Source organism: Cebus imitator, unplaced genomic scaffold, assembly GCF_001604975.1.
Source record: "Cebus imitator isolate Cc_AM_T3 unplaced genomic scaffold, Cebus_imitator-1.0 Scaffold92, whole genome shotgun sequence".
In the NCBI taxonomy this organism is placed as follows: domain Eukaryota; kingdom Metazoa; phylum Chordata; class Mammalia; order Primates; family Cebidae; genus Cebus; species Cebus imitator.
The window spans coordinates 2592907-2606703 of NW_016107407.1; the positions used below are offsets into that span (position 1 = coordinate 2592907).

General features: G+C 37.3%; 1 protein-coding gene across 22 annotated transcripts in view; it reads left to right on the forward strand.

Moving 5' to 3' along the window:
- Positions 1 to 13797, forward strand: part of PARD3 (par-3 family cell polarity regulator) — a 709408-nt gene that overhangs the window by 458669 nt on the left and 236942 nt on the right. For 11 of the 22 annotated variants that reach the window (XM_017535377.2, XM_017535365.2, XM_017535373.2 and 8 more), the window contains one exon: positions 7584 to 7743. In XM_017535377.2, coding sequence (XP_017390866.1) covers positions 7584 to 7743 — 160 coding nt within the window. The remainder of the gene's footprint in view (positions 1 to 7583; positions 7744 to 13797) is intronic. The other 11 variants (XM_017535366.2, XM_037740920.1, XM_017535369.2 and 8 more) reach the window with 1 other exon arrangement.

Here is a 13797-nt window from a genome sequence, read left to right on the forward strand (position 1 = left end):
TGACCACTGAGTTATTTTGTTACTATTATTTGCCAAATGTGGAATGAGTTAACAGTAATTAACAAATTAATTTCCATATCAAGAGAACAATGTAACCTTAACAAAAAATTTCAGAATGGAAAAGAGTGGGACATAAAAACATTCATTTATGTAAGATAAATATAAAAATAATCCCTCAGAGTAGGGTACTGGATTAATTTTTTTTTTTCTGTCTTCCCTCTCTCCTGGACTGATTGAGTAATAGTTTTTATTCATTGCAAAAGCATTAGCTGATCTTTTAACTTAATTCCCACAAAGCATTAAATGAAAACATCTCAACTGTAAGTTTATAAATATATCATTCTCTGTTAGGCCTTTTTATTTTTGGCCACCTGAATACTTTCCCATTCCACAGGACAGTTTTCATTCCACAGATATTTATTAAGCATCTTATGTGTATTAAAAAATGTGTTAGATCCTTGGGACATAGCAGTGAATAAGACAGATGAGATGCATTCTACTGGACAACGTATCACCTTCTTAGTCTTTTTAGAGACCAACTAAAAATCTTAACAACCTCTCAACATTTTCCTTCACAGGAAACATTGAATGCTATAGGAAGACTTAAAAATGCAGAAATGAACTGAAGATCAGTGTTCTGCTTTTATCTGATTCAGATTATTCCCAGTTGTTCCCCCCAAACAGTGACAAAGTAAACCAGTACCAGCCTGAAAATGTTTTGATAAAAGCGCTGATTTTATTCCGTCTTGTCCTGTAAGAGACATGAAATTGGAATCCCCCTGAAATATCTGTGTCTCGTTCACTTCTGCATATGAGTATGTGTGAAGGAATGTGATTTAAGTAAGGAAACAGCTGCAGTAGACAGTAATAGACTTTAATATTCAATATTCCTTATGGTATCATTTTCATACATTGCTGGTTATTACTATTTTTTAGGACAGCATGAACTTATAAAGCAGTTATATCAAGAATGTCTTATGAGTGCTGTGCTATCTTTGTAATACTAGCAAGAAGCCTTTTGTACTGAAAGGGTTTAACTAAAGAATTGTATGAAGACAGAAGATCTCAATTCAGCTTCCCATAAGGCATAAGACATGATTTTTCAGCTGTTGTACTTACGCATTACCTTTGGAAAACCACCTCCCTTGCACACTGGGAGGGTGTGTGTAAATTATGTTACAGTAAATATTGATAGAAGCATAGGGCATCACGCTGTCCTGAACAAATCTCAAGCCAAAATAATGTGCTGAGTTGTCTTTCTATGTCTTTTAGCCATATAGTCCAGTGTTTGCCAATCAGAAAACTGCATTTTGCAATTTCATCTTTAAACCCAAGATTTGCATATTTAATTTCAAGCTAGGAAAGATAAGAATGTATAAAAGAAAATCTTTTGTATTTTATCACATATTTCTTTCTCTTACACATGGAAGTGGTATGTATTATCTTAATATGTTTTCTTTATTTTTTCATTTTTGTAGAGACAGGGTCTTGCTATGTTGTCCATGCTGGTCTCTGACTCCTGGCCTCAGCCTGCCAAAGTGCTGAGATTTCAGGCATGAGCCACCTCACCTGGTCCAATATGTTTTCTTTAAGTTTATTTGTCAGCTCCTTTCACTAGGTATTATTTTAAAGCCATGTATTTCCCTAACATTAGTCCCAAGAGGGCACATTGGAGACCTTCTCTGGGAGCTATTTCTTAGCCTAATTGCTTGGTCTTTCAGGAATCTGTGGGTACTATCTCATTCTCAAAGTGTCTCTTGTCTACTCTGTTTTTCTGATGTTGTACTTTGGAACTTCTCTAAGGGTTCCTCTTTTCTTTCTGTTCTTTCATTGTTCCTGTCTTTCAAGGTTCCTTCGGGTCTGTTTGTTTTTACTCTGCTCATGCTCCCTAGCTGTTGTCCACTCCCTGGCCATCTGAAACCACATTAGGATGAATACCATTATCCTCTTTCCAGCTCACAACTCCACTATGGCGCCAGATCCCTCTGTCCACCTGCCCAGGGACATATTTCCTCGTGTTTTATGGACACCTAATTCACAAGGCACCACATTCTTTCTGTTGTAGAAGGCAGAGATCTGGGGTCACCCTTGACCTCTTGAATGCTGTCACTATGCCTGTCCCTGTTGTTTCTGCCTCTAGAATTTCTCTCTCTTCTTTTTGGAGACAGAGTCTCGTTTTCTCGCTTTGCCGTGTAGGCGAGAATTCAGTGGTGCAGTCTTGGCTCACTGCAGCCTTGACTTCCCAAATTCGAGCAATCCTGCCACCTGTCTCCCTAGTAGCTGGGACCACAGGCATGCACCGTCACAGCTAGCTAATTTTTTCTTTAAAGATGGTCATCTTTCAGCCTTGGTCTGCCAGAGTGCTGGGATTATGCCTGTGAGCCACTGCGCCTGGCATAGAATCTCTCTTCGCTCAGCCTGTTACCCTTTCTTCCCTCTCCCACTGCCTGAGTTCAGACCTCATCCTCTCACCAGGCTCACTGCTGCAGATCCCTGAGGGGTTTCTCTGCTTTCTCCCTCACTCCATTCTCTCCAGTGCAGTCAGACAATTTTTTGTTTGTTTGTTTTGAGATGGAGTTTCACTCTGTTGCCCAGGCTGGAGTGCAATGGTGCGATCTCTTCTCACTACAACTTTTGCCTCCCGATTCAAGTGATTCTCCTGCCTTAGCCTCCTAAGTAGCTGGAATTATAAGCATGTGCCACCACATGTGGCTAATTTTGTATTTTTAGTAGAGATGGAGTTTCTCCGTGTTGGTCAGTCTGGTCTCGAAATCCTGACCTCAGATGATCTGCCCACCTTGGCTTCCCAAAGTGCTGGGATTACAGGTGTGAGCCACCGCGCCTGGCCGCACTCAGGCAGATTTTTCTGCAAAACACATTGATCATGTCAGTCCCTGCTGAAATCCTTTAGGAGCTTTCCATGACTCCAGGATCAACGAGTCTCCATCATGGGGCCCACTGGGACATACCTGATTGTCATCGGTGCCCTACATCCTCTGCAGCACCTCTGCTCCAGCTACTCAGTGTTTCTGGTAATTTCTCAGACGTGGATGCTCTTTCACATCTCTAGGTCTTCCACTTGAGTCCATCTGCCCCTCATCCTAGCAAACACTTCCACAGTCTTTCATTTTCCATTTACCTCTTCCAAAGTATTTTCATCGCCCTGTGAACCTACCTCTACCCAGCAGCTGTCACGCTGTCATGGTTTCCTCTTTGATTTTCTTTTGCTGGAACTGTGAATTCTGAGACTGCCAGAACTTGGTCCATCTACCACGTTTCTGTCTATCCATTGCTGGTATCCAGTCCAGGCCTGAGAGGTCAGCTGGCCTGAACGCCAGTGAGCAACCCTGGAGAGTCTGGCGTTATTAAAGAAAAATTGGTCTTGTTAATATTAGAAACTGAAATTCTGAAATCACCCTCAGACAAGGTATATAAAATGAATTTGGGGCAGTGATTCTTACTTTCTTTGCGTTCCTTCTTTCCATATATCTAATGGTCTTACCTAACTACACTTAAAAGCATTGTATAAGCAATCGTTGTTTGTTTTCTTTTTTCTTTTTTCAAAGATAAAGAGATGGCTTCCCCTTGTTTAAAACTACGAAAGGATGGTTTCACTTTTTTAGAGAAAAGCTAAGACCTGGCACTCTTTTCCATTGTTTCAGTTTTGGAATACACAAAGCAGGGAGAGAAGACTTGTTTTCACTTACCCCAAAGGGCATGTCTGTTGAAGGCTTTCAAAGGAGGCTGGTGGGGAATGGAAGTAAACACCAGGCATCATTCCTTGAACGTTTAAAATAGCCTCTATATGAGAATTATGCTGATTTCAAATATTTTAAGGAAATTAATATTTATAGAAATTACTGTAATTTAACATAGCTTCCAGACATTTTATTATAGCGGTTAGAAGTGATTTTGTGTAAAGCCTTTTTTTAGTGCCAGTAGAGAATATCACCAGGTGAGCTTTCTGTCTTAGACCATATTGAGGGATTTAGTCATCAAGGACTTCTTTAAAATGAATTCTTTCTCTAGGTTTAATCCTCTTAGAATTAGAAAACTATATTAGAATAGTAAGCAGCCTAAGGTGTCATTTGTGAGTCTCTTTGTTTTCTGTATTAAGAAATAAATGCAAAAAGGTCAAATGATTTGCTTCAATAGCTGCAAGGCCAGCATAGGTAGCTAAGTAGTTTAGAAGCAAAGTGTCTGTTTTTCTTACACAAGTGAGTGTATCTAATTGACTGTGATTTTGTTGTTTCGGCATTTTGTATCCCAGTTGTGTTGGGAAGTAGTGTACAATAAAAGTATGGGCTTTACAATCTGAGGGAATCGGTGAAATTCTGGCCCTGCCACGTGCTGCCTTGAGGAGCTCACCTCACATTTCTGGTTCTTGCCATTGCCCTCATGGGGATGTGAAGGAAAATAAATGTGGTCCTGCTTGAAAAGAGAATGTGAAACTGTACCTTAAATCTGCCTTCATTCTCCTCCAAAACTAAAATCTGTCTTTTCATTAGTTGCTTTATGTTTACTTGGCTTCTGGATGCAAATATTTTCCAGAATGTGTATTTGTAATCTAGGTTAAATGTCTTTTAATTTCAACATTATGCTATGCTCTCAGTTTTAACAGCCTATTTCCACACGATGTAGTGTGGTTTAAGGAAAATATGACTCACTCACTTTTAGGAATGAATTTATTAATCTAATTATTCCACCAGTGCCTACTCTATGCTAGACATTGGGGAAAAAATAGATTATGTTAAAAAAAAACCTGAAATATTGAATAATATGATCTTTCCAATCACCAGTGAGAATCCAGTTTTAGGTTTGCTGAAGGGTGTTAAGGCCATTCCAATAGGAACTTTTCAGTGTTTGTAGAGGAGGTGGTGAGATACATTTTATTTAGGTGAAAGACACTGTTTGACTTGCTAATGCATACTCACAACAAACAGAGATTTTATTAAACCCCACAGATAAAGTCACATGAATCTTCGTTATTCACTTAGCTTATTATTTCCTTTGGGATAGTGTGACCACAACATGAAATATAAAGGCCTGTTCAAAGAGTTAAAAATAAGTTTTTTTTTTGACTTGTGATAATATATTTTCAAATTACTGTAGCCAAAGACTATATCACTCTACAATCCTATGAGTGTGGGTTATCTTGCGGGAACCTGAAGCCATTTTTGTTGTTTTCCTTGGGATGGAGCAGAGGGGCCCAACAGCCAGTGCTGTAGGTGACTGTATTTAGTTGGAGTCAAGAAAATTTTTGGACATTAAACCACAAACAGACAACAAAATGAAAATTGAAGTTCTGCTTACTTTGATTTATTCTTCTAATGAAGCTTAATTTTAATAAAGTTTTAATATAAGGTGTCTGCAAGGGCGTGAGAGCAGCCGGGGGAGCAGAGGCCAGCCCTTCTCCCAAGACCACTGGGGTTGCCCCTCTTCCTCAGTGCGGCGGGGGACCCTTCCCACACATTTCTCTTTCCTAAGCTGGTGTACTTGCAACAACAAAAAATCATCAAAAGATTTAAAACAAAACTGTAACCTCGATCAGTTTTTTTTTTAAAGAAATTTAAAGCCATTGTATCTTCTGTTAAATATTTATGTAGTCAACTATTGATGTCTTCATTTAAATCTGTCTTTTGAGATGCAAATTAAACATGGGTAGAGAGGTAGAGGAGGTGGAGAATCTTTCCCATGAAAATGTTCAAGTGCTTGTTTTTTTTCCTGAACAGACGTCTTATTGTTTTTCTCTAGAAAACCTGAATGTACTGTTTTTTAATGGAATTTTTATTTGGCTTTATAAAATTTTAAAATAGCCTTTTGGGATATTTAGGGATTTCTCAAGAAGAAACTTTATAAAGGTTTTATCATCTAGAAAATTACAGCATTATGTAGCTCAATTAAATACATTTTTCAGGCAAGCTTGAGGATATGTTGTCTGTCTTCTGATAAATTGTTGTATAGTAAGACTTGTTTATAGAGTCTTGCATATCGAGTCTTTATGTAGTTATACTTCTTAGTGTGGGTGTTCATTTAAAAACGATACTTGTTTTTAATGGTAAGGGTATTACTTTTTTTAACCTTTTTTTTTCTTTTAACGTCCCCAGAGTCTCTTGGAATTTAGGCATTACATTCTTTTAGAAACTGTTCTTTTATTTCTTTACATCAGAGACCTTGAATATTTAATTTACTTTTCAGTAAAGCTGTCAGTTGTAATCTGCAATTTAAAAAAAACCTAATAAAACAAATCCTCATTTCATAATTTAAACCTTATTGAGTCTAATTCACTAGAGCTGCAAGTTTATTATTCTCCTGCAGTTTGACGTGCCTCCAATTGTAATTGTGTTGACCCTTCAATGCATTAAATCTCCCCAGTGCTTATCAAACCGGGAGAGATAAGTCTACAATTCGGAACTTCATTAAATATCTCATTTATATTAAACAGATGATAGCTTCTAACAGAAATAATAATTTGTTCAGCCGAAGGAAGCACGACAGTTGTGGTTTCTGTGTGGGTTGAGTGCCTTCTCTCTCGCTGTTCTGTGTGGTGCTGCCCTCCTGCCCACTCCCCCATATTGGCCCTCCCTCTCTGGCTAACACCAAAGCAGCATGAGATATCAGTCCTTGTGGCAAACCTCAGAGCCCGCGTCATGGGAATTGTAGTTAAATGCACTTTGATCCTCCTTAAAACAGAATTGTTTGAAGGCCTTACTAACATGAATCACTTACTCATATTATTTTTATGTAAAATATGACTTATCAGACACAGCTAGGTGTTTTAAGAAATGCCCCATACCATTTTAATTTATTGTCATCAAAATTGACATACATTCATTGCTTATTTATTATATTGTATATGTTTTGGAAATCCTCTTACCTTTGTGTACTTCCTTAGAATATTTGGTCCCAATTTTCATATTGTTCTGTATACTGCTAAAGTGATTATTGTAGCTACTATCGTGTACTTAAACATTACAGTAAGATAATACCATGATTATTCTTAATTTGTAGCAGGAAGAATTTAAAATCAGTTTGTTGTTCAATACACCCGAGCTGACAATGGGACTCTTTTGGTCTTGTAGAGTAGGTAATAATTCCACCAGCACACATGCAAAAATGTGTGCTAATTGTTAGATGTGTTTACCTACCATAAGTATAAGACCTATAGCTAAATTGCAGCTTCTGTTCTGATAAAGCACACCTTTTATAGAGTAACATCTAGTAAAGAATTCTGAATTACACTGTAACTTAAATTGACTTAAACAGACACTAACAGTCAAATTGGAAAAATAAGCAACAAGCTCTGATTTTAAAAAAGTCTTTAATATACATATTTTTCCTCCAGTGGTTGAAATCTGACAGAACTTCATGGGAGGCACAGTATAAAGTGGCACAGAAAGTTGGTCATTAGGCAGAGCTGTCATCGCAAATTATTTTGGTACAGGGTGAAAAGTTCTAGTTCATTTGGTACCCAGTTGGATACAGGCCTTGGGCAAGTTGTTATAATTCCCCCATGCTGCTAATGGGCCTCCACGTACTGATTTTTCTTTGCCCCCCCCGCCCCACCACTCCTTACGCTGTAGCTGAAGTCACCTGGGAGCCCCCCTGGACCCGAGCTACCCATTGAAACAGCGTTGGATGATAGAGAACGAAGAATTTCCCATTCCCTCTACGGTGGGATTGAGGGGCTTGATGAATCGCCCAGCAGAAATGCTGCCCTCAGTAGGATAATGGGTGAGTCAGGTAAAACTCTGTTTATCACATCTTATTTTGATGTTTTCATTGGTTTAATGAGAGGTTATTAAATATTAGCATAAATGTTAGTGTGATATTAGTGTATTATCAATATAAATGAAAGTCCTAATGTTTTCAAGATGCAAGAGAACAGGTTTATTAAAGTCATTTGGAAGTGTTCATGTGAAGAAGTAAACCAATCCATTGATTTAAGTGACTTTTATATCCTGTAACATGAAGAAAGAACCAAAAAGAAAGAGATCATATAAAAATGTTTTCCAGTGATCAAGATTTTCTTTACTTACTTGCGATAATAAGTGAAGCTATGTTTAAAAGGAATAAAAATTTAACGTTTTATGGCAAGAAGGATTCAAAAGTTATGTATCATTCACAGTGGCACTGCCTGGAGGGGGAGAAAAAATATGTATATAGAGATATATGCACACATACATAAAAATTCACATGTATTTGGTTTGTATTTAATAGGGTGTTACTGTATTTAAATTGTATTTTACTTTTTTGAAGCCTTAGTTTTAAAATCCCGAAACTAGTCTTCTGCATCCTTTGTTTGGATTCAGTACCATCCTGTCTGCATGGCCCCCAGTGCGTAATGAGGTTATTAGCACTTGTTTTGCAGCAATTCAGCTTTCTACTAACAGATCCAGTTATTAAAGACTTGCTTTGCCACAGAAGTAGTTGAATTTACTGCGTTGCTCATCTTGGGATTAGCTTGTGAGAGTTTTCAAATTTAAAACACAAGAAGCTGTTTTGATTAAAGTAACACCTGGCATAAAACGCTTTTATTACTGGTATATTTTGCAAGGCTCTCATTTAAAGTGAAATCCTAAGTTTAACTTCATTTTGAGTACATTTAATGCAGATTTAATACAATTCAAGTTTCCATTATGGAGCCTCATTGAAACTGTAATTTATTCATCAGTGAGTGTTTATAGAAAGCCTGCTATTGGCAAGACATTGTGTATATACTTTTGCTGTAGATACAAAGATGATTAAGAAGCAATCTCTGCCTTCAAAGAACTTTCTACCAGGCATGATAGAAAACATACATAAGCATGTCTAGTAGAATTGTCTGTGGTTCTTCCTCTAATCTTTCTAGGTTTCTGGTTCAGAAAAATTGCTGAATTTGTAATTTCTTATTTTATTACATGTGAAACTTAGACAAGTAAGCCTTCCGGTTTTACTTTGTCAACGTTTTTCTTCTTACCTGCTTGGCATAAGTGAATGTCAGGGAAGAGTGCCACACCTGTTGGGTTGCACACCTGTCAGGTGAAAGGCTTTGTACATAGTTTATCACTTTTAAATCTTTGCTTTTACTTACCTCTGTCTTCACTGCTGTTGGATTTTTCATACTTTCTTGGCTTTGGTGTAAAACTTCATTTTTGATAAATTATTTTTTTATTGATAAAATTTCAGACCCCTGAGACAGATAGAGTGTGCATGTGGCCCTAGATCTGTGTGCACACAAAGTGATATGCTGTAATTTCCCCTTTGTTATAGGAACGTAGGACTTGCCATACTGAATCAGACCATTGGTCCACCAGTTCCTGTAACCTGCGTCCTGCCTCCAATCCCTTGATGCTTCAGAGGAAGGCGAAAAACTAAAACTAAAAATCAAACCAAAAAAAATCCCTAAATTCAGCTAGTGACCTTTTGAAATGCTGTATATATGGGTTGAAGAGTCATTCATTTTCTTCATAGTCTGTTGCCCTGATTTTGTTAGCTACAGCTTCATTAGTCCTCTTCAGTTTGCATTATAGTTGACATTGTTTCCTCTTCCTTCTGCTAGATATGTAATGAACTCTTAAAACTCCACAGGCTTCCCCAGGGCAGTGACTTTTCTCCCAGTTCTGTGTTTTGTGATGTATATCCCCTTTTACCACTTTGGGCTCTGGGTGACAAATGCATTACTATTTAAGGGTAGCCTAAATTGATGTTTTTGTGATTTGGATATTTTCTTAAGACAGTTTTTTACAATGTTTACCAGAAACTAGGGATTCTATATAGTTTTACCCTGACAAGTGTATATGCATATCTTGATTCATCTTGTGTTTTGCAAATTTGAAAATTCCTTTTCAGTCTTTATTCTAGTATAATTGGCTGTAAGAATCAAATGCTATTTGTGAAGTTAGTTACCACTTAAAGATAGAAATCCCGTTCAAGATGTTTCCTTGCAGCAGAATGCCAAAACAAGGTATTAGGAGAGTTATGCAGCAAAAAATTGAAGAAACTTGACAAATCACACAGTTTCTGAACGAAAATTTGGATGTATGTTTTTCTGAGTCATAAATTCCATATTTCCAAAGACACCGAAACATTGGATTTCCATTCGCCTAAACGAACAACAACAGTATTTATTAATTTGCACAGTATTTAGGCACGTAGAAATTTCTCAGACTGTTGGTTAATGATTGTCTTTTATATGTTTAGAATCACTCCTATATAGACATTAGTGGAGGTGTAGGTATTTACTTCATGATCTGCTAGAATGCAAAAAGAATTTTGTATTGAAATTCTGGCTGATTTCCTTAGGGAATTATTAATTTTATGTGAACACATTAAATTTTCGTGTGGAATAATCCCCTATGTGAAACTCTGGGCTAAACGGAGCTTTGAGGCTTTGTGATCCATTCCTATGTGAACACATCCCTGGAGAAAGGCTTTTAAAAGATATACCCCGAAAGGAAGAGTCTTTAGAGTTGAAAGGATGTCAGATGTCATCAGTCACACTTTCCCACTTAACAGACAAAGGAACTAAGTCCTGATATCCATGATGTTTTTTGTTTTACTTTGTTTTTGGATATTTCCTTTTTCTAAAAATAGCCTCTCTGGGGGATGCTGAGATCTTCATTCTCTATTAATATCAATTTATAATTATCTACATCTATAAGCAGATTCTGCGAAAGTCTCCAGATCTGATTCTATCCTGATATGCACTGTAACTAAAAAAAATCAAAGATGTTAATCTTTGAAAACAGCCCTCAAAACCACATAATCCAATCGACTTACCTTATATGTCAGGAAGTTATAGAGCAAAGAAGTAACTTGACAGAAGTTGCACAGTTTGTGTACTTCTGAACCAAAATTTGGATGCATGTTTTTCTGTGTCATTAGTCACACCTGATTAGGATTTCCTTGGCTTTTTTTGGTGTCATCCGGGATTGTGACCAAAGGCAAGATTTCTCTAAATGTCATCTCTTTTGACAGAATTTCCATGATAATGGATTTTCTGATAGTCCTGGACATTCATAAAAAAGTAATCTGTAGTGGGCCTGATTACATAGGATTCTTCCTTTGAAAATCCTTAAAATTTTTTTTTTTCATTGTTGGTCTTTCTTAACTAACAATAAAAAACAGCAACAAGGCAGCTGGGTGTGGTGGCTCACGCCTGTAATCCCAGCACTCTGGGAGGCCCAGGCAGGTGGATGACCTGAGATCAGGAATTCAAGACCAGCCTGGCCAACATGTGAAACGCCATCTCTACTAAAAATACAAAATTAGCCGATGTGCTGGTTCACACCTTAGCCCCACCTACTTGGGAGGCTGAGGCAGGAGAAATCACTCAAACCTGGAAGGCGGAGCTTGCGTTGAGCTGAAATTGTACCACTGCACTCCAGCCTGGGCAGCAAAGTGAGGCTCCATCTCAGAAGAAACCAGTAACAAGGTTGATAGGCATAACTAATTTAACCAGCACATACACTTCATAAAAGACATCACACATTGCCATTTGTAAGCCTGGGACTTTAACTTTTTCTCAACTTTTTTTAGCTGAATAATTTTTCTGTTTAAAACAAAACTGAAATCTGTTGTATCCATTTTAGAATTTATCTTAGTAGTTTCTATATTCATTTATATGTGGTGAGTTTAAGAAGACATATTTAGAATATTTTTATCTTATTAGGAATTTGACATTGAAAAATGGAACATTTATGTTTTTGTTGTGAGTCATATCACTGGCACAGTTTTCCTCTAGTATCATGTGTGATGTTACCTTCTATGTAAATTTGCCAATGAATAAATGTTTAGTAAACAAACATTTTGTATTTCATTGTTTCACTCCTCTGCAAGATACCGACAGGTTTACTTAGTTTGCAGTTCACTAGTTAACTAGTTGAAGAAAGAGGCAAATTGATCTATCAAAAATAATTTGAAGCCTTCTCAAGTTTTAGAAGGTCTCACATTTATTTTGTGTTAAGTACTAGCAAGCATAATTAAGGGATCGTGGTGTTGTCTAGGTGGAGCTTAGTAGAATATGTCATTAAGTTTTTCAGCTGTCTATCACTCTGGTAAAATCGTGGAGCCATATCCCAAAACTATATTCCTGGCAAGCATGTTAAGATATGAAATTTTATATTTTGTGAAATATTAGCCTTCCAAATCATGAGAAAAAAAATGCTAAATTCTTTTTTTACTATGAGGAGGATTTCTTGCCATTTATTTATGTATACAATATTGTACCACAACAGTTAAGGTACAATATTTCTACTCAGATCAACAGATTACAAAAATTGTATACACTATTCAGTGTTCCATATTGCTTATTAGGCCATCTCTCAGAATATAATGTGTAAAACCTAAAGTTTTAGTTTTGTGTTTAAAAATGAGTGCACTATGATTATACTGTAATATTTCCTTTTAATAAATTATGTCCGTGTGGGGAATTGGTATTCTCATCAGTGATGAGTTGTCCATTGGGGTAACTGGTTTTATAATTCTGTATATTTTGAGGAAAAAATTATGTCTTGAGAAGGAAACATTTCTTTGGCTGATAGTGCTATAATGTCCTGCCTTATTGATGAATGATACTTTTGCTGAACAGGTGTCTGTACTAATATTCTAACACTGTAGTAGAAATAAATGAGTGTTTGAATTCAGGTAAGGGAAATTGCTAAGTATTACATTTGATTTACAGTTTTATCATTAGCACTTCATATAAGCTGTTAATTTTCTTTCTTTTTTTTTTGAGACAGTCTCGCTTATACTGTTGCCCATGCAGGAGTGCAACGGTGTGACCTCAGCTTACTGCAACCTTCACCTCCTGGGTTCACACGGTTCTCCTGCCTCAGCCTGCCTAGTAGCTGGAATTATAGGTGCACACCACCATGCCCGGCTAATTTTTTGTATTTTTAGTAGAGACGAGCTTTCACCATGTTGGCCAGACTAGTCTTGAACTCCTGACCTCGTGAAACACCCCCCTTGGCCTCCCAAAGTGCTGGGATTGTAGGCGTGAGCCACCGTGCCCGGCAAAGCTGTTAATTTTCATAGTTTGTCAAAATGGGTGCATTTGAAATCAAAGTAGAAATTTTTTTTTGTGTCATGCTGACAAGAGGTTCAGTGAACTTACAGTATTTCTACAATAAAGCAGTTGATGTTAAATGAGGAATGCAGTTGAAATCTCCAGCAAGTTTCCTTCTCGTGGGTTATCCTGAAAAGATGCAGTAGTTTAAATTTTGCTCCTTGGCCAAAATGTCTAGAACAATATAGACATTTTAAAATCCTTCAAGTTGTATATGCCATCCCTAACATCCTCAGCCACGGACTGAAAAACCTCTGGGCACTCAGATCCTAATTTTTTTGCATCAGGATTACTCCAAGTATCTCTCCTTTTCTGGGCTTTGTTTTTGGTGATAGCCATTTTTTAAGTATCACCTGACTGCACCATGTGCCTTTCTCCATCCTGCATTTAATAATGATGCTGCTCAAGTCAGAAATAAGTGTCATCATTTCTTCTGGCAGAAAAGATCATTTTAACCATTTAAAACCCAACTCTGATCTTAACTTTTGCTAAGATTCCCGGCACTTTCTACCTGCCAGTGACCCAGGCAATTACAATACAAGTGAATGGCTTTGGGCTCATCTCTTACACCACCATACAATTATCACTGCTTGTAACTCTTTCTTCTTCACTAGGGCATATGCCCTTTAAGGACAGAGACTGTGTCTTGCAGTACCTCCTCTGCGGCAGTTGCTCAATGAATGAAAGATGCAAGATAGTGGGGCTTAATTTCCTGGTACAATTTTTCTGGTATTTTTTTCTTTTTTTTT